We start from the raw sequence: 21,842 nt of genomic DNA, 5'->3' as shown, positions 1-21,842 counted from the left end.
CACTACTTCATGCTGTTTGTCTCCAGGGATGACGGCGTTTTGGTCAGAATTCTGCTGGCTGGGCCTACAGAGTCCATGCCTGGAAAGATCTTGTGGTGGATGTTAATGTTGTCTTTTACCAGGACCTTTTATAAGAAATGGTCTGCCACAGGGCCACTGAGATTTCTTCCCTAGCAGGAAAAAAAAGCCATTCACCTGCCACAGGAAGGTAAGTTGATGGGAAATGGGCATTGGTCAAGACACTGTCGACAGAGATGGAGGGGTTTCTGGTCTCTGTCAGAGGCAGTGACACCTCCAAAAGGTGTCTCAGTATGGTACTAGACATTGGTGCAGAGCTTCATCATGCTCCACGGATATACATCAGAGATGCACTAGGTTGATAGCAATCTTTCTCTATATCAGTACAATTACTTTTCCTTGACCAGTTACTCAGTGGCCAACATAGTAAAGCTGTCTGCTGTGAGTTATATAGAAACATTGGAGAGTCAGTCTGTGTGCCCATCTTCAAAATGTACAGTATTTAAAGGTTTGGTTTGAAAACACTACATCTGGTTTCAATGTATGCTTCTGGTGCTGGGTTTTACTTAAACAGTATATTGTGCTTTGCTTTGTTCACTTGTGATTATCTATCTGGCTTTACCACTGTAAAATTGTCACTACCTGATGTTGGAAACTGTGCAAATTCTAATGATGGTTGCCTGGATGAATTGGCATGGTCAGGCAGTAGAATGTGTGCATGTTGGTCACAAGGAATGTGATCACTGGATCCCCTATACAGACCACTGACATAGCCTATGTGCCTGCACATACCCAGGTGATACAAACACCACACAGGCAGTATTGTTACTGGGAACAGTGACAGTCAGGGCAGTATGGTACATCCTACACAGGTTCCTATTATTTTAGTGAACACAATGAATTTCGAACGCTGTTTAGTTGAACGTCATTACACGAAATAGCAAAATACCGAAAGCACAGAACAGCGATTATTTTTTCCCCCTAGGGAAAAAAATCATTGGACCATTTTCAGGACTTTGCCATTTCCTCCACTGTGGTGCAATCTCGGAGTTGGTATATTTAGGTTGGGGTGTGTGGGGGGCAAAGCCCCCCACTTTATTTTCTGTTTTGATCCGTGTGTTTGACATTTGGGGTTTTCGGGGATTTTGGGTCGATTATATAGCATTCACAATTCATTGCATTCACTTATATAATATAGACCCTCCTACACACCATTTTTCAGAATCTGCCAGTAGTCCCAGTGGACTGTGGTACACACAGGGGAATTGTTACAGGTTCTCATTGAGAGACATGTTTACTTCCTTCCCATTGAAGTTGCTATTTCAGTGGCTGTGACCCAACAGATGTGCAGGGCTATTATGCAGGCACACCCAAGTTCAGAGTTAGGTAGGTTAAACAGGATTTGCAATTTCACTTCCAGAAGTGCATGGCCTGTATTTGTGACAGGTTTGACAGACTAAATTACATACTAGAATGTGCCTTGTCCTTTTATACTTGTGTGTGGTGCATCAGGTGCCATTGCTGTTGACAGCCTAGCTCAAGCTCACACAGTGCTAGCACTTCATGGCTGTATCTGTTGTGGTATTGTTTACTGCCAGGAGAGGTTATGTCCAGGGTCATGGCAGTTGTGGCAATGGCACATCTGGTAATGGACGCCAGCCATGGTCATGTAGCACACTGATGTCTAGACAGTGCCATGGTGTAAATAGTACAACTCCTGGTAAAGGCAGCTGTAATTGATGGAAGCATTTATGGGATGTTAGCCCCCTACCACACATGCCATAGACCTGTCGAGTACATCTAGACATAATGTTGCAGTTGCTGACAAGGCTTGGCAATGAAAGCATTTGAATGGCTAAACTCACCTCCTGAGGAGGGAGACAAGTGATCTGGCTCATCACTAAGTGTCACAATGCCCTCCCCACATGGATGTACATTCCCATGATGAAGGCTAACACTTCAGTGGATTAGTGAGCCTAGTTCCTGCCCCCAGGCTACACATTTGACTCCCAGTCCCTCTTCCAAGGAGTGTATGCAACAGGCATCTTAAGCCATCTTACTCTTCTCCCATGACGAGAACACCAATCTTCCCCTGCAAGCACATTTGGCCACCTGATCCACTAATCAGACTCAGGATGCATGGTTTGTAGTCAGGATTTTATCCCCCTCTGCTTCTGGTGCTGGCTGCTAGTTAAAATTTATTCATTTATTTATTTATTATTTGTTTACCGGGAATGTACGACTGGGACACAACTCATTATCAGAGGAGGCCTGGGGAGAAGTGCCCAGATGCATGTCTTTGGAATGTGGGAGGAAACCAGAGCACCTGGGAGGAAGCCCACATGAACACAGGGAGAACATGCAGCCTCCGCACAGAAGGCATCCCAGCCAAGCATCAAACCAGAGAACCTCTTACTGTGATGTTTGTTCAGAGTCGCACACTATGGACATGATGACAGGGGGACCTCATCCCATGACTGAGTGATAAGCTTTGTTAATTTCAGTGCTTTGAGTCAAGACATGTAATATGTATGTTTCTTTCAAAGGCCTTTCTTTCAGATTATTTATTTATTTTACATTTGTTGACCGGGATTGTCCGACTGAGCTGGAGCCCTTTTTCAGCGGTGGCCCAGGGAGAAAAGCTTCAACATATTATACAATTTTCATTATAAATTAGCATTAAACAGCAATTTTACAGGATTATTACAACGCATTAAGTAGCAATACAATGTTATATAGTGTCAATAATCAGGAGTATAGCATAACTATATTTCAAGATGTATAAAAGAAATATGTCATTAAGATGAGTATAGTTTTTGGGGTAAGTGGTTACAAAAATGTGTTTAGAATGAGATCAGTGTTATTTTTGCATGTTCAGCAAGAAGATACATCCCCATTAATGAATTACTGTAGTAAAACATTTGACACTAATAGAGTTTTTTTATCACCCTGCTTGCACAGTAATAGTCAGGGAATTCTTTGGTTTGAGCTGTCAATTAACCAGCTTTCTGAAATGATAAATAGCATAACTGCTTCATACACATGGTTAATCACAGAATTTGTAACTACTTATTAAGTATAGGAAATGCATAGCTCATTACTTGCTAAGAATACATCTCTAAGCTCTTTGATATGAGTGGATTTAGTAGATGTGCACATCATGTTTATATGAATGGGATTGGGTGTGGTGAGATGTCCATTATTAAAATAGTGTTTATTTGTTGTGGAGATGAGTGTAGGTTTGAAAGATTTGTGGATACTTGGGAAATTTGTTTAGTGTGGTGTATGCTATATAATCAGTAAAGGCTATAAGTTATCATACCCTTTCAGAGTTAGAATATATGCGTTGGTGGCGGTATAGCCCTCATATAGGTGATGCAAGGGGTGGGGGTAAGCTCTGCGCATAATATAGTGTGATTGCATGTGTACTGGATGGTGTATGTGTAGAGGGTCATTGGCTCAATGGAGAGCAGACTTGCCTTTAATGGTAGAAGATCAAAAGAGTGAATGTTTTATTCCCACGCCAGATGCTTGGAATCATCCCCCCCCAAAAAAAAATGACATTGTAGTGCAGGTGGGGGGGGGCTGCATTTCTGAGATTGCCATCCTTTGGATGACATGTTAAAATGAGATCTCTTCTACCTGAGTTGGTGGTAGCTCAAGGGGTGGAGGATGTAAAAGATCCCAAGGTGCTTCTCAAAAAGAGTAGCATAAATTCCCCTAAGCCATGGCAAATTTCCCCTGGTCAGCATGAATACTGTCTCAGAGCACCCCTAAAAAGAGGTCACTTAACTCTGGCAATACACATAAATAAATATGTGTTTTGCTATATGCATTCATATGATGTGTGAGGAGAGTATCAAAGTGTTGGGGATGGAGATTGCTAGAAATCATTATATTATGTTAGTAGAAGCAGATTCTGAAAGTCTGTTTTAACAGAGATGTACAGTATATATTAACTGGAAATGTTATGTGCAGTGCCTGTACTTTATAGACAAAAGAGTAAAAAAAGGAAAAGTGTTAAGTCACAAAGAAATAAAAAATGGCTGTTCTCGTACAAAGCCAGCCCATTTGTTAATCGCAGGTAGAAATTTTGGGTATAGGCATACTCTGCAATGTCAATGCTGTTTCTATTTTTTTTTGTCAGATTCATGCGAATGTGGAAAACTCTTGGAATGAGGAGGAAGTGTGGAGAATCGAAATGTACATCTCCTTTGGAATAATGAGTCTTGGACTGCTGTCTCTGCTAGCCATCACATCAATCCCATCGGTGAACAGTGCTCTAAACTGGAGGGAATTTAGCTTTATTCAGGTCAGTAATGCAGATAATTTGCTCTGTGTTTTACACGGGTCACACAGGTATCTAGGGCAGAGCTATTTTTATGCAGCAGCTTGCATGCTTTCCACATCTGTTTTTTTCACTACTTTAAAACACTGGTTTGTACAGCATATCAAGTTGGTGAATATTCATCTTTCAGAGTATTACAGCGGGCTTTGGGCAGAATTCTGTGGCAGATGGTGTATTTGAGTTAACATTCTTTATTAAACATCTCTGGCCTTTTCATTCATTCATTCCCCCCTCCCCAGCCATCTACCTAGCTTCTGGCTCCCAGTTGTACTAGTTGAATGCAGGCTGTTGGTTGCAGAGGTGAATGTCCTCTCACCATCATATAGGCTGAAAATTAGTCTTCCACATTATAAAGTTAAGTGGATTTTGTGGTGGTATAGCATGCTGTCAGAACTTCAGGAAATTGATGTCTGCTGACAGCTGTTTATATTTGGCCAAGACTGTCAACCTTGCATCTTACTACTAGACTCTTTCTCAAATAAAAAACTTCTAAGAATGAGAAAACTTTACTCAAAAAATACTGTGTTAATACAATAAGTACTTCATAGAATGGTTAGTTATGCAGAAAACTTGTAATGTAAACAAATTAAACTTATTTCAAAACACAAACTTATTTCAAAACAATACATTAATATAAGAAGACTTAAGTGATGACTCATTGGTTAAGGTCTCTGCCTCACAGTTCCATGACCAGGGATTGTTTCCTGATTTCTGGTTACAGTGTGTGTCAAGTTTGCATGATGTTCTTCGTGTTTCACTGTTGCAGTCATCACATTTGGGTTATCCCTGCCAGGGTAGCTCTTGGCCGGCCCGAATACCAGAAATGTAGTATTTCTGCATCGGTTGCTGTCGCTTGAGGACTGACATCGGGTTGTCAGTAGTATAAAGTCAGGCAACCGATGCCATTACATCAGTCTTTCGTGCCATGGAGCCCCAAGCAGAAGCAGTTCGCACTAGTGCCGGTCGGCCGTACCTGAGTTTCCTGTTCCGAACTGAAGTTGAAGTCTTCTAAAGCTAAATACCCCGTTGGGGATCCTTTTTTCTTGCACTAACCGATGTCAGAAAAAGTTAATTGTCTCTCCTGTGGAAAGCAAATACCACACCGAGACTTCCACTCTTACTGTGTAACTTGTCTAGGCCCAGACCACAATGTCCCTCGTTGTCACTTCTGTGCTTTGCTCAATGCCAGAACTATCCATCATCGGGCCCTTATTGTAGCCAGATATTTTCGTTTACAGTCCTCGAATTCCAATATACCTTCGGTAAGCCATCCGACAGCAGATCTTCTGAAAAAGTGTAAAGAAAAAGACAGAGACAGACATCACAGATCCAGACCTACTGACACTTCCGTTAAGCTAGCCGTCAGTCCACCGGTACTCAGTGAGGTGCTTTCGTAGTCCCCTGATACTTGCTTCAGTTGATTCGCAGGCCGCTACCAAGACCCTTTCGGAGTCCGGTATTCCGCAAAACTCTTCTTCATATAAGGATCCTGCGGTCGTTTCCACCTTGGATGGGTCCAGAGCCACTGAGCAGGCACCAGCTTCCGAGGAAGTCCTTCACACCACCGAATCTTGACACAAACCGTCTTCTTTAGTGACTACCATTCTTTCAAAAATAACCGAGTTCCTTAGGCCAAGGGCTTGAACCACACCCAAGAAACCGACTACCCACTCTCAGACGCCTGCTTCGTTGCCTCAGTCTCAAATGCTTAAAATGGTAGAAGACCTTATCATGCTGATCAGGGGAGGCCAAGCTACCCCCTCAGAAAGGAAAAGGGATCTGTCCCCAGTAGTTCTGTCTAAACAATAGTCAGATGAATCTGATGCATCTGACTATGAAGACATACAACCCCTCTCCACTTATGAGGATTCTGATGCAGAGGATTCCATTCCTTCAGTCTCTTCCCCAGAGGATTTTTCCTTTGGGGAAACCCTGCATGCATTAAGGGAGCATTTCCAATGGGAAAATCAGGACTACCCTCAGACTAAAAAGAGACTCAGGGAATTCCTAGTTCTTCCACAACACAGACCCTTGACCATCTCCCCAATTCTAGATGTGGTGGATGATGTTTTCCTTGAGTCCAGCTTGACTCCTGACACACTACCTCCTGCTCCCAGAAAACCGGACAGGTACTGCAGAGTCCCTGACTCACACAAATACCTTTTCAAAAATCCTACAGCTGACCCTGAGGTAATTTCTCAAGGGCCAAAAGGGATTAAAGCAACCTCTGCTAAGAATCCCACATCCTCAGACAGGGATTCCCGAGCATTAGACAGATGGGGTAAAAAAGTATACACCTCAGCTACTCTTGCTATCAGGGCACTAAATTGTCAGTTCCATATGCTTAAATATCAGCAACATACTTTGGAACTCCTTAAACAAAAACATTTCTTCCTTTCCTGCTTGGGCAGAATCTAAAGATTTACAGGATTTAATGCATTCTGCAAGTCAAGTAACTAGACAAACTTTGCACTGTGGTTTTGATGCCATAGAAGCTTCTTGCAGTCACTGGATCTGTCATTAGAAGATATGCATGGCTTGAGGAACAACCCCTGCCAGACCATGTCAAATCTAAATTGTTGGATGCCCCCTTGAACAAAGATAACCTGTTTGGTACTAAGGCAGAAGAGGTCTTAAAAAAGATGAAAAAAAAGCAAAATCTTTGCAGACAGTTAAAGATTTCTTACAGGTACAGCCCCCTAGATTCAGCAGGCATTGCCCCTCCAAGCACTGGTCCTTTCCTGCTGTGACTAAACAGGCCCAGCCCACCTCAGAACACAACACCCGCAACACATAGACCTCACAGTCAGAGTGTCAAACAGTCACAGCCCTTAAGGCCAAACACAATGCCAGACACACTAGTCATTGGTGACTCCATAGTCAGACACACTGATGTCCCGCTCACCAGACTGAGTAAGGAGAAGGTCACAGTAAGCTGCCTGTCGGGCGCTAGAATCCGCCACATAACGCAAGCACTCAGGTCTCTCAACAGCAGGTACAAATATGACTCAGTCATTGTCCACGCTGGTGTAAACGACCTGAGACGTACCTCCTTGGACTACATGAAAAGAGACATTGAGGAGCTCTCTGATTATGTAGCCCAGGCAGGTATGACCCTGACCTTGAGCAGTATCCTACCTTCACCAAGAATGATGCCACAATACAGAGATAAGATGATCAGCTTTAACAATTGGCTTAAACACTGGTGTCATTCAAAGGGGATCCAGTATCTGTCTGCCTGGGATGACATGCTGGACAAGCCACGCTGCTTCGCAAGGGACGGCTTGCACCTGTCACCTGGGATTCCGGATATTGGCAAAGGCTCTTGCCACCCCCATAGTGCCTTTTTAGGCAAGGCTCAAATTCTAAACCTACCACCCTAGAACACAAAAAGGAAAAAACTAAGGGTAATGCTGCTCAATGCCAGAAGTCTAAATCTCAAAATGCACGCACTCGAGGCCCTTCTCAGTATGGAGAACATCGATGTCTGTGCTGTGACAGAAACCTGGTTCAAGGCTCCTGAGAGTACCCCAGCTCTATCAGGTTTTACCTCATATCATGCGTTCCGGCCCCAAAATCCGGACAATACCAAGAAAGGAGGGGGGGTATCCATATTCATCAAGGACACCCACACCTCAAGACTGGTGGCAATGCACGATGCATCGGAGACCATCCAGGTGCAATTAACCATAGGCAAGACTGCTCTGCAAATTGTAGCATGTTACAGGCCACCCTCACAAACTCAGGAAACTCACATGGCCTTCCTGAAAACACTAGAGGGGATAAATGTATCACCAAACACCATCATACTAGGTGACTTCAATTACCCTAATATAGACTGGGAACACTACTCAAGCCCAAACACCCTAGCCCAAAAGTTCCTGGAATTCATAAACTCAAATGCCATGGAACAACTAGTCACCATCCCCACAAGAGGATAACATACTTGATCTCATCATCACGAACATGGGAGCACAATGTTCAACACCGAAGTATACCCCTCACTGGTGAGATCAGATCACAAACTAATCTCGCTGGAGGTCCTCATCCCACCCCACCTGAAATAAAAAGACCACAGTAAAGAACTTCTCAAAAGCCGACTTCACACTTCTAAAGACTAGTGTGGTCTCCTTTCAGGCCCCGAGCCGGCGGAAAACAATACTCAAGCCGCTGAATCACTTACAAACGCCTTCTACCAGCACCTGCAGGACTGCATGGATAAGGCAATCCCAAGCAAAACAAAGACTCTTTGTACCAAAGGCAAGCGTCCAGTCTGGTGGACCCCAGCCATAAACAAACTCTACAACAAAAGGAGGAAGCTACTACAAGATAGAGCAAAATCCTTAAAAGGTAAGACACCCTTGATCACTATAAGTAAAAACTAAGAGCTCTCATAAAATCATCCAAAGCAAATTTCGAGAGAAAAATAGCTAAAGACTCAAAAGACAATCATAAGGCCTTCTTTAGCTATGTTAGAAACCTAGGAGGAAACTCCCAGATATGCTCAGAACTAGTTCAAAATGATGTGAAGATTACTGATCCTACAGACATTGCCAACATACTGGCTGACAGGTTCAGTGCAAACTTCTCCCTCCCCCAAAAGGAGAGATATCTATACCAAATGAGTGCAGCCCCCAAACATCTCCAGCGCCCAAGTGAGAACTGCTCTCTCCAAAGCAAAAACACAGCATCCATGGGACCCGATGGTGTCCCCGGCTGTGTGCTCCACGAACTCAATGAGGAATTAAACCCACAGCTAGGACAGCTGTTTAATCAAAGTCTTACCTCTGGATACGCACCCAGGAGTGGCGCACTGCAACTGTGGTCCCACTTCACAAAGGCGGTGCCTCCACAGACCCTGGAAATTACCGCCCATTAGCTTGACAAGCCTTATCTGCAAAGCCATGGAGAGGATCATAATGGACCTCATAAATAAAGACATAGGGAATTTGCAGACTTTGGATCCAACCCAGTTTGGCTTTGTCAAAGGCAGATCATGCCTTTTAAACTTGGTTGACTTTTTGAAACAGTCACCAAAGCCATTGATGAGGGAAAGGCAGTCCATACAGCCTACCTCGATCTGGCTAAGGCCTTCGATACAATACCCCACTCGGGTATCATTGAAAAACTCATCAGCTTAAATGTTAACCCATACATCACAAGATGGGTTGCAAACTGGCTGAGTGACAGAACCCACAGGGTCAGAGTTGCTGGCGCCATGTCAGACTCAAAGCCTGTCACAAGTGGTGTCCCACAGGGCTCAGTCCTGGGCCCACTCTTGTTTGGCATCTACTTTTCCAAGTACAAGCAAACACAGGAGGGTTATGGCTGACAAAGTTTGCAGATGACTGCAAACTGGGCGCCATAGTAGAAAACACATCTGACACAGATATCCTTCAGAAGGGTCTCACAGAAATGGATAATTGGTGCCAGAGCCACGGCCTAAAGTTAAATGCCAAAAAATGCATAGTCATACCCTTCGGGAAAAACAAGGTTACCCCTAGCTACCAAATAGGTGGCAATCCACTGAGCACAGAAGAAGTTATCAGGGACCTGGGGACCCAGGTTGATAGTAGTCTGTCATTCGACACCCATGTAGCTAAAGTAGTTAGGAAGTCCTTCTACATTGCCCACCTTATCATGAAGGGATTCTCATCTAGATCAAGGGAGGTCATAGTCTCCCTTTACTCATCACTCATCAGACCAATGATTGAGTACAATGCCCCATTCGAATGTATCTGACCCGACACTTGCAGCAGCTGGAGAGGCCACAAAAGTTCCTCATCAAAAGGATAAAGGGTCTCAAAATCTGTCCTATGCTGCCCGACTGAAAGAACTCCAGCTCTATTCAGTCGCCACCGCTTGCTCAGTGGTGACCTTTGCCTAACATACAAGGCCATGTCAAACCCAGATTTGATGAATATGCTTCACCTCAAAAATCTAGATCCATCAGAGCCACAAGGGCGGAGACTTAAACCTCGACACGGCTATTAATAGGACGTGCTGGAGAGATAGATTCATCACCCAAAGACTCCCTATGCTGTGGAACAAAATCCCGGTACATGTGAGGCAGAGCACCTCGCTGGCCTTGTTCAAGAGAAATCTTGACCAATGGATGGGAGATCGCAGATATACCCCAGGAATTACCTCAGTGTCACTGCTCGACAGAGGCACAGCAAAATAATGGGTATAGTTCCCCATACTAAAGGGGTGGCGTAAGCCACAAAACAATGGGCTAGGCTTATAAATGCCCTCGGGCAGATAGCCTAGTATGAACCTATGAACCTATGAACCTATGAACAGACCCCCCCCCAGACAGCAGCCCCAGGGAATGCAGAGATCTAAGCAGTGGACTACCTCCACTTCAAAAACAGGGAGTTCTAAGCCACCCCCTCATGGTAAGAACTCACAATGACTCACCTCTGCCCGACCTCCCCTCTGCCCACCCTCGCTTACCCCTGGGAGGAAAACTCCACTTTTACTTAAGCACCCGGGCCACCATTACCAAGGACCAGTGGGTTCTGAACTTTGTGTCTCGGGATATAAATTCTCCTTCCACACCCTTCCAGCCCCAAAAGGGTTCCCAGATCTTCCACTAAATCAGTGGGCAGAGGCTCAAAAACAAATCTATTCCCTGCTCACTATGAGGGCAGTAGAACACGTTCCTGCAGAACAGATAGGCCAAGGCTTCTATTCCAGACTTTTTCTGGTGCCCAGAAAAGAGGGCACCTGGTGCCTCATCCTCAATCTATCCATTCTAAGCACCTTCCTGGTGATCCAAAAATTCAGAATGCTCACCCTCCAGCAGCTGTTACCCATGCTCTCCAAGGGCGCTTGGCTAGCCACCCTAGATCTAAAAGAGGCCTACCTCCACATTCTTGTCAGGCAATCATGCAGGAAATATCTCCACTTCAGAGCAGGATCTCAACACTTTCAGTTCTCTGCGCTTCACTTTGGCTTAGCTACTGCTCCCAGAGTTTTCACAAAATGCCTGGCAGCTTGGCTTATTACCTAACTCCTAACCAATCTGCCATCCAAAGTAAACAGGTTCTGGATGTTATCCATGAGGCCATTGCCTTTTGCAGGCAAAGAAATATTCAGATTTACCCCTACTTAGATGACTGTTTTATTCAGGCAGACAGACAGGAAAAGCTGCTCTAGCACCTGGCCTTTGTAAAGACCCTACTAACCTCCCTAGGGTACACAATCAATGAAAAGAAATCAAAGCAGCCCACCCAAAGGATAATCTTCCTGGGAGCAAGTCTGGACACAGCAACCCAGATGGCATATCCTACACCAGAGAAACAAAATTTCCTGACAACCTACTTCTCTCAACTGGCCACCAGGCCCCAGCTTTCTATAAGGAAAATCCTGCAAACTCTGGGGTTCATGGCATCCTGCATACTCCTCATTCCATGTGCCAAACTGCATATGAGGAAACTTCAGTGGTACATAAAGAGCCTTTGGCATCAACACTCTCATGACCTGGGAACCCTTCTACCTATAATTCCTGGCCTCAGAAAAGAATTTCTTTGGTGGGCAACAGCATGCTCCCACAACAAGGGACTGCCCTTTTCCCCACACCCCGCCACCCAGACCGTCACCACAGATGTATCAGACTATGCTTGGGGAGCACACCTGGATGGCAGGTGCATACAGGGCCAATGGAGCCCACAGCAAATCCCCCCACGCATCAATCAAAAAGAGATGATGGCTGTGAAGCACACTTTAATAGCTTTCAAACCCCTTCTCTCTCCAGGGGTTCTCCTGATCAAAACAGATAACACCACTGTGATGTGGTACATCAACAAGCAGGGAGGGACTCACTCCTACCCTCTATGCTGGCTGGCCATGACCCTTTGGCTCACAGCCCCTTCCATGCAACTACACCTGTTAGCACAATACTTACCAGGCTCTCTCAATTCTCTGGCAGACCAGTTAAGCAGAAACCTTCTGGCCCCACACAAGTGACAGCACAACAGAAGTACATTCACCCTAATAACTCAGAAATGGGGAACCCCGAAGGTCGACCTTTTTGCCTCCCACATCAACCATCATCTCAGCAAGTTCTGCACAAGGGATCATCACTGCATGGCTTGAAAAGTGGATGCCCTGTCATTCCCCTGGGTCAGTCTCTTGGTCTATGCCTTTCCTCCCTTACCTGTCATCCCTAAGGTACTGCTCAAAATAAGGGAGGAAAAACCAGGGACCATTCTAATAGCTCCAAACTGGCCCCAACAACACTGGTAACCCCTTGCTGTGCAGCCTGTCCCCACTGCCTCCATGGCATCTTCCTCAGATTCCAAACCTCCTAACCCAGAGGGAAGGGGAATTCATGCATCCCCAATTGCAGACACTCAATTTGGCAGCTTGGCTTATTACCTAACTCCTAACCAATCTGCCATCCAAAGTAAACAAGTTCTGGATGTTATCCATGAGGCCAAATGCCCTAGCACCAGAAAGTCTTATGCAGACAAATAGAAAATGTTCTGCACCTGGATCCAGGCTAAGGGGGCCAATATGGCACAGCCCTCCATCCCACTCATCCTGGATTACCTAGCTGACCTTCTACACAGTGGTCTCTCTTTCTCCTCTATTAAAATACATACCTCTACTATTTCTGCTAATTTTTCCACCGAGTAGCCCTTTTCTCACACCCTTTGATCAAACAGTTCCTCAGAGGGGCTAGCAACTGGTCCATTTTGAGTCCATTCTGACCTTGATGAATTGGGACACAGGAGCAAGGGTAAATGCAATGTGTATCAAACATTTAGAGTAACCAATCAGCCGTCTTGTTTTAAGAGGAAGCCAGAGTACTTGGAGAAAATTCACCCAGGCAGTTGCTGAAATGTATTGCGTTGTAACAGAAACATTAGGTAGTATGTATGTTTGCATAAGTCCATTGCTAAAAAAATTTTTTGTAGGAACCTCACACGATAACCACTTCAAGGAAATGGATGGCCAAGAATAAAAAAAGGTCCATCATAAAGCCTCCACACCGAAAGATCCACCACAGCTAGAACTGCTAGAGAACCCATCTACTGGACATCCTAGGACTGACATCAGATTTATTGGAGAAGACTTCTTCCCTATGATCTAGTCCTAAGAAACTATGACGGGATGGAAAAAATTAAATGAAAAAGCTCTTTGTAAGTCACTGGTCAATCAGGATAGACAGTAGCTTTCCTGAGAGAGACAGAAGAAAATAATCTGAACAGTGGGTAGACAAGCAGAATATCTCACTGAAGAAGTCAAGAATTGTGGTTAGTCTTTTGTGTTTAGAACTTACTCTTTTGGAAGTCATTTTTCTGCAAGAAATGTAGTTACTTTCTGACTAAAACACTTTCTTCTTTGGAAATCTTTCTTTTCTACAAGAGTTGATCTTTGCTTGGAGGTGCAGTTGGAACCATTTCCACTCTGACTCCGTTATCTTTTGAAAGACGAACTGATTAGTTCTTGTTCTTAGTGACAGACACTGAAGTGCTATTCAGGCTATGGCTGGGCAGCTTCCAGTGTACTTGTTCAGAACCTGATACCTGAAAACTCCTGTAGTTTCTGATTAAAACACCAAGCACCTCTGGTGGAGTAGAGGTATAAAGTCCTAACTACAACCCAGGCAACCTGGGTTTGATTAATGGCTTGGGTGACTGAGAAAGCAGCAGGGAGGAATCCACCTTACCATCCCAGGGTGGGTGGACCTTATGGGAATCTACTGTGTAAAAAACAGAGCGACAAAAATGATGGAAAAATATCAGTACATTATCAAAGAAACAGTGTGTAGAATCTGTAGACTTTACTGAACTGCATTGCAAAATTCTATCACAAGAGGTCATTTATTTTCGATTCAGAAAAAAGGAGTTGTAATTTCTTTAAATTGTTGTTGTCAGTTGTTGGTAAGTTAGCATGATTTTTTGCATTCTAGACAGCTTAAAAGTAACATGATGAAGGATGTCAGTAAAATCGTGTGAAGGGGTGTAAATCAAGCCTGAAAATAAGCTTATGCCTACAGAAATGGGGGCATCCTGAACAGGGGATAAATCAAGCTTGAAAATAGGAATGTTACTCCAAAATAAAAATATTTGAGAGATTTGACCAACTTCACAGTTGTACAACATTAAGGAATGGAGTAACTCTCCAAAACAGTACATGATCCTCGCAATGAATCAATGTTTTTGTTTTAACACAAGTTGACCAACCATCCCATTTTTTCCTGGACATTCCTGGTTTGAAAGTCTCTGTCCCGGAATCCTAAACATTGTCTTTGGGACACAAATGTCCCAGTTTAGGCCGCTTAGTCTGAATGGTAACCTGGCTTCCTAGGGAGGCCAGTCCCCCTGCTTTACCATCCAGAGCAGTTCCAGGAACCTTATGATTTTCGAGGATGCCGTCAGATACTGGTTGAGGTCAGATGCCTTAGTCCTGGCAGCAGCCTTCCAGGCCCCACCACTGTCCATCTGGTGCTCCCTTAAGGACTTCTGGCAGGAGCTCTCCTTCCTCCCAGCCTGACCCCACTTATCCAGGCAGGAGCTCTCTAGATCCCACAACTGTCCGCCTGGTGCTCCCTTACAGACTTTCCTAGTGGGGGGCTCTGCCTGATCCCACTCACCCAGGCAGGGGGTCTATAGGCCCCAGTGCTGTCCTCTTGGCACTCCCTTAAGGACCTCCATTATGGGGGAGGGGCTCTGCCTGACCCCGCTAATCCAGGCACGGTGTCTCCAGGCCCCGCCACTGTTTACCCAGCTTTCCCTTAAGCACATCCATCATGGGGACTCTTCCTGACACCGCTCACCCAGGCAGGAGATCTCCAGGCCCTGCCACCATCCACCCAGCACTCCCTCACAGACCTCCATCAGGGCCGGCCCGCATAGGCCTCGCCTTCGACCCAGCGAAGAGACCTCCTTCCCCGTCCATGGCCCCCAGCCTCTCCTGAGGAGATTCTGCTGCCTCCATGTCTCCTGCAGGCTGCCAAATCATGCCAGATTGCATGTGCCCTCGGACCTTCTCAGGCAGCTTCCCTCCGATCCCGGCCCACCTAGTGGAACTCCCCTCGGTCGCCAAGGAGCAGATCCGCTCTCATGAAGGCTTCCTAGTCCCCCTGATTTCCCATCCAGAGTGGCTCTGTGAGATTTTTTGAGGATGCCATCAGGTATGGGGTGAGGTCAATTGCCTTCACCCTGGCAGGAGCCCTCCAGGCCCCACTGCCATCCACCTGGCACTCCTTTAACAACTTCCATCTTTGGGGGCTCTGCCTGACCCTGCTCACCCAGGCAGGGGGTCTCCAGACCCTGTCACTATCCCCCTGGCACTCCCTTAAGGACCTCCATTGTGGGGGGCTCTGCCTGACACCTCTAACCCAGACAGGGGTCTCCAGGCTCCGCCACTCTCTGCCTGGCATTCCCTTAAGCACGTCCATTGTGGGGGCTCTGCCACACCCCGCTCACCTAGGCAGGAGCTCTTCTGGCCTGGCCATTTTCTGTCTCTTTCCCCCTTCCAGACTTCTGATCTGGAGGGGGGAGTCTTCCAGACCCCTTCACCCAGGTGAGAACTCACCCAGCCCAGCCACTTTCCACCTCTGTCTCCCTTCCAGACTTTCATCAGGATGGACTCCCTCTGGGGCTTCACTTCTACACATGTGAGAGAGTGCTTTTCCCGGGTTAGACATTGCCTGAAGACTGCCAAATTGTGCCAGATCACACATGCTCTCAGAGCCTCTCAGGGTGAACTTCCTTTCGATCTTTCCCAGCCTCATGGAACTCTGCCTAGCCGTGAGGCCTCAGACAGTCCATTATCCAGACTTCTGTGATGCCGGTTCTCCCCTTTGACTGCAGCTAAGGATTTCAAACTTCTGGGGAGATGGCCCTAGGTCCCTGCATCTCCACGCTATTCACGGCGCACCTCTGTCACTCTCTTCTGCGGTGCCAGGCACCAACAAATGTGCATCGCTTCAAGTCTCCTGGCATGTGGCTCCTTGCCTCATTGGGTGGTGCCATTCACAGAGTGGCATCTCCACCATGCCGGGTAAAAGATGGGAGGCCGACCTGATGCCCCGGCTGGACTTGGGTGGGAGACACTGCAGTGGCCCTATATGGATGGATTGAGAGCATTTGATAAGGGAATTAATGGGTGTCAGGTTTCCATTCTTGAAAGATTAACTGTACCTTAGTACAGGTTAAAGACAAATGTGAGCACATGATCAGGGTAAAGAAATGCTTTGTTCTTAGAAATGTTGGATTCAGAGAGCAGCTGGTAATGCAGCTTGTGGCGATGAAGTTGGTAGAAACACTATGAAGAGAACTGACAGAGATGCTGTTTAAGTAGAATTTGGAAGGAGGGGCATGGTAGTCAGAGAATGTTACTGGGAGTGTTGTGCAGTTACAAAGAAGCTAAGCATGTACCAGAGCACAAAGGGAAGAAGGGAGTGGATGAGGAGTCAGTAAAGTAGTCTGTCATGGTTTTCACAGTTAATGTTGGATGTGAAGCTGAAAGGAGTTGCTGGGTGTTTGAGTTACCAAGAGGGCTTTTAAGTTCAGACCAGAATGGCTTAAGGATTCTTAAAGACAAATTTTGTTAAGTTTTTCATGTAGTTGCTTTTTGCAGTCTTCACCACACTTCTGGTGTGAAGTTTTATTGTTTGAAAATATATGCCGTACCAGATTTTTTTTTTTGTGGCCTTCTGTAAGTGCCATTATTTATCCCTGATTCACATTAGATACAGTCATCCATCCATAATCCCCCTTTTCCCATTTCTGCACATGGGGTTGAAGTGTCGTCACATTAACAGTGAAAATCTAAAGCCGTTGTTCACATGGTAGGGTGGCTAGCCCTGCTATAGTCAGATGCTTGAGTTCAAATGTAAGTCAGGGCAATGATTATATTAGTGGTGCAGCAGGTAACGTCACCTCACAGAAAGAGGTTCTTCATTTCGATTATCGGCTGGGGTGCCTTCTGTGCAGAGTCTGCATGTCCTCCCTGCATTCACATGGGTTTCCTCTGGGTGCTCCAGATTCCTCCCACATTTCCAAAGACATGTATCTGGAGCATTTCTGCCCGGGCCTCCACTGAAAATAGGCTGTGTCCCAGTCGGACTTTCCCAGTCAACAGATGTTAAATAAATAAAAAGTAAAATGCACATTTTTAGTAAGGTAGATGTTATCCTGTATGGAAAAGAAGTTTATTATTGAAGAAGTGTATTATTGAAGAAATTATGTGCATCATTCAGGTTATTATATGCAGATGAGAGTGGGTGTTGGAACCAAGTTGATTAACTGGAGATGTTTCTTTGTTAAAAGGAAATGGCTGATAATCATTTTTTCATTATAAGTGGAGAAAACTTGGCTGCTTTGAAGACTAAAGGTAGAGAATTGGTCAGTGGTTGTTGACATGATTTTGGGATTATTTGAAGAGATGCCCAGCAATTGAGGATCTTGGTAAGTACAGTGTCTAATAGTGAGTCATTGCCAGATTTCAAGAGTGGATTTGTAGGTTGATTAAAAATGTTGGTTAAATTGTATTCACAAGCTGTGTAAGATTATTATTTTTTTTTATTTACACTTTTCTGTTCCCATGTTTGGTGTCCATTAAGCCACTACCAAAGTTGCCCATTCATACCCTACTAGGACAAGAGCTCGACACCTATTTTTTTCTCATTCCTAGACCAGACACCATTTATTACCTAAACAGGTAATAGAAGTCTGTAATGAGTTCTTCAATGAGGCAGCAGCAAGGGAATTTTTCATTCTGTTCTTAACCCCTCTCCCTGGTGGTGCGCAAGCAACTGCATCACGATAAGGGTTACCATCCCCTCCCATGCAGGAGTGTGCACACTCCCTGAAGTGCCTTAAGGAAGCCACTGAGAACCTGGATGGGTGGCCACACCCACTCCCTTCCCACAGCCATGGGCTAGCTGATGGGGAGTATTCTCTACCTAACCATGGAAGCCACCAAATCCGTTTCCCCTACTTGGGCACATCAGCAAAAAGCCACCTCTTCCCACCTCCACCTAGTTTTCCAGCATTTGAGCTGCCACTTAAGCTCTGGCCATCCTGTCCACAGTGAGGGTTTTATCTTTCTGTGCAAAAGAGCTGGGTACAGGCTGGGACATAGTATTATAGGAAGTGTGATGATGGACTTTGGCCTGCAAAAATAGAAACCAGCTAAGATGTAAATCTTCATTGAGAGTAAAATTGTTCTTTTATAACTAAGAAGTCAAAGACTCAAGAAAGGAATTGAAATGTCCAGTGGATGAAGGTGGGTCTGATATACAGAAACAGAGTACAGCTTTGTGGGAACCAGTAAGGAAAGCGGTGACCAATGCAGGGTTGGTGTTTTTTGGTAAGGTGGAAGAAGCAGTGATTGAGAGGTTAAAGGCATTTTTAGACAGAGGAGTACCTCTTCCTAGGTTTGAGCTTAGGTGACAGGTTTTGAAATTATTTTGTAAGTTACAGAAAGGCTGAAAGAATTTCACCATGTTTTAGGTATGTTTTAATGATGTATGCTTCTTGCATTGATATTATCCAAACTCAAAAGTTTATTGTGTTCATCACATGAGAATGGGAAGCATTATTTGTAGAGAAGTAAGGATTGTCCTGTGTTAAGTTCAGTGTCATTGCAATGATTCAGACACTTTTTTCTGAGAAGAGTATGAATTATAGAATTTCATGTACAGAGGACATGAGATTATGATTAGAACTGTTGAAACACTGACATGGTAAGGCAGTAAGAAAGTTGTTAAATGAGGCGAGAGAGAGAAGAGAGTAAGGTCTTTCTGCATTAAATTAGGAAGTGAATGGGTAGTACAGTTACTTATATCCACAGAAGAGGAAGTGAAAGGTAATGTGATAGGCAAGCTGCATACGGGAGGAATAGGGAAGTGAAACATATCCTGAGTGAAACAGATAGGAGGAGGTGCAGTGTTAAAATTGATCCGGCAACTTTTTGAGTGTTAGAAGGTAATGCAAATAAAAAAGTAGCATGTAGTATTTTGTTGGGAGTGAAGGTTAATAGAGATGGTGGTGGAACTATTGGAAAGAGGGTCCAATCCCATTTTCTGCCACAAAAGTATAGCCAACAGGGGTCTATGTTGCCACCTCTCTTAGGTGGTAGGCAAGAAGATAAAGTAAGGAGAGGGGGCCTAAAATAGTGTACGTTGTGAAATTAGTGGATTAATTAAGATAAGTTAATTTGGGGCTACAGTAGGATTGGCAGCAGTTTTGGAAAGAGCAGTGACTGGTTATCTGGTAGTTATGCATTTTTGAGTTCCACAGTTTTGGGAAGGTAGAAGGATAATATGTGAAAGAAAGGCTAGGCCCTGCTGGAAGGTAATAAGATAAAGAGTAAGTCAGGAAAAGAAGAACTGGAGTGTCATACAAAATAGGAAAAATATAAACACGAGTCAAAATGATTAAATTCATTGAAAGGACTACCTATTTCAACTTTGCTGCCACCAAAGTGCAGACAAAGCACAACTGTACTTCTCACTTAAATTCCTACAGTTTTTTGGGAACTTTGAGAACAAAAAAAAAAACAAGGGCAAAATTAGTAGGACTTTGACTAGTAGAGTTATGAACAAAAGAGGGAGGGCAAAATTTGTACATGATTATGTGGCAAAAGGAGGTGCAATTTAGCAGACAGAAAGAAGTGATTAGAAACTTAAGAACAGAGAAGTTCTTGTAGTAGGTGCCTTGCTAGTGGAATGAAGTTAATTTGGTAGATTAGTGGGTTGCAATTGCAGGTAATAATATAATGTTTAAGAAGCAGAGCATACATTGGCTAAATGGTGCTGAAGATAGTGATCAGATCTGTGTGTTGCTACTGTCTGCACCTTCGCACTGGATGGACTTTTAAGGGACTTCAGCCAGGAAAACTAGGTAAAATAGTGTGAACTGGCTCATGAGGGTAAAACAAAAAGGCTTTTGCTACCATTTTGGGCTAAAGCTTCTCAAGGAAGCCTAAGTGTTAGATGTGGGTCATGTCATAAGACCGCATTTGTGTGTGAATGAAAAAGGGTTCCATTAATCTCTAATAAGATTATCACCAGTGGTCTTGGCTTACCATGTGAAATGAAGAAAACTACATCTGTTATTACTTTGGAGCTGAGTGCATTGAGAAGGGGATGTGTAAATGCTGAAAACTGCGAATGTAAACAGGTTAGGTCACTTATCCACACTTCATAGAGACCATCCGTGTTTTTAACAACTTTAAGGTAGCACCTGTTTTATTTTATCTTTTGGGGCATGGGAGCAGTGTGAAGGAAGTCTGTTACCTTGTCCAAGATGACTATTTGGACAGCTTACAAAATATAGAGAAAAATAAAAGGACCACTTCAATTAGTGACATACCCAAACTCAAATAAATTGAATCACCAAGGGCATCATTTTATACATCAGGTAAGAAACATAATGGCAAAATTAGTGTGTTCGAAGTGTCTTCAGGGGGACTGTCAAATAACCACCCACGTGTAGGGGGAAAACATTCTAAATGATGAAAGCTTTTGCAATGTAGAACTACAGGCTACTCATAGAAAACAGAGGAGTTACTCTAGTTCAGGGAACATGCTGTTATGCTCTTAACAGTCTAGCAGAACTGACAGCAGCAGCACTGAAAAAAGCACCTTTATCTTCTCAGTATGCAATTTACAGGTAGGGATAAAAGACATAAAAACTCACGGTAAAATCTGGAAATACATTTCTAAAAATATGAAACAAGTGCGTCACCCAAAGAGGATCATCATAACAAAATACTGCCTTAGGTGAACAAGATGGGCAGTCTTAATGAGATCCTTCTCCCTTCATTAAAAATGCCTCATTAAAGTCTATGGATCAACACACAATGCCCTTTAGTAAGGTTACAACTGGAAGGGCTGCATTTTTGGGGGCTGTTACTTAAAAGGTTTACAAAGTTTTTTTTTGTTTTTTTTTTTAATTATTAAAAAAAAAAAAAAACAGCCCAAAAGGTAAGGAAGGGCAAGCAGGAAAATATCTTGAAGCATTTGACTCATCAGATGTCGCAATGTTTATAGAAACATCAGTAAATCACTTTAAGGATCTTAAGGAAGACTACCATTATTACAAGCTTGATTTGGCAGTACAGCAAATATTTAATCAAGTAACTGGTCATGTTAAGCACTTATACTGTACATAGTAGAATGCACAGAGCTCTCCAACCCCCTCCCCTAGGGGCATCCTCCAAAATTGTATTCCCTTATAGTGGAATCCTTCAGGCTATAATCAGTAAATCATCTGTAATAAGTTATTATTCATTAAATGATCTGTTAATTATAAACTGTTGAGTACATTAGTTGTTCTCCCCAGTTTATCCATTTAACTGTGTGTTAATCTTTAAATTTACTGGTGCTGCACTGTTTGATGTTGCTGATTTTTCAGAGAAAAACCACATTTTTCACAAAATGCTTTTTAAATGAATAAATATTATTTCAATGACTATACAGTATATACCAATCAGCTTTGCTTCCTTATAT

The 21,842-nt window shown here is 44.1% G+C and overlaps 1 protein-coding gene across 2 annotated transcripts in view; it reads left to right on the top strand.

Moving 5' to 3' along the window:
* STEAP2 (STEAP2 metalloreductase) overlaps positions 1 to 21,842 on the top strand; it is a 266,317-nt gene that overhangs the window by 218,188 nt on the left and 26,287 nt on the right. For both annotated transcript variants that reach the window (XM_044067531.1, XM_044067532.1), the window contains exon 4: positions 4,166 to 4,330. In XM_044067531.1, coding sequence (XP_043923466.1) covers positions 4,166 to 4,330 — 165 coding nt within the window. The remainder of the gene's footprint in view (positions 1 to 4,165; positions 4,331 to 21,842) is intronic.

Source organism: Protopterus annectens, chromosome 3.part1 (assembly GCF_019279795.1).
Source record: "Protopterus annectens isolate FY-2018-M chromosome 3.part1, PAN1.0, whole genome shotgun sequence".
Classification (NCBI taxonomy): Eukaryota; Metazoa; Chordata; order Ceratodontiformes; family Protopteridae; genus Protopterus; species Protopterus annectens.
The sequence above is the reverse complement of the archived record's forward strand: the minus strand, read 5'-3'. Positions and strand labels throughout refer to the sequence as shown.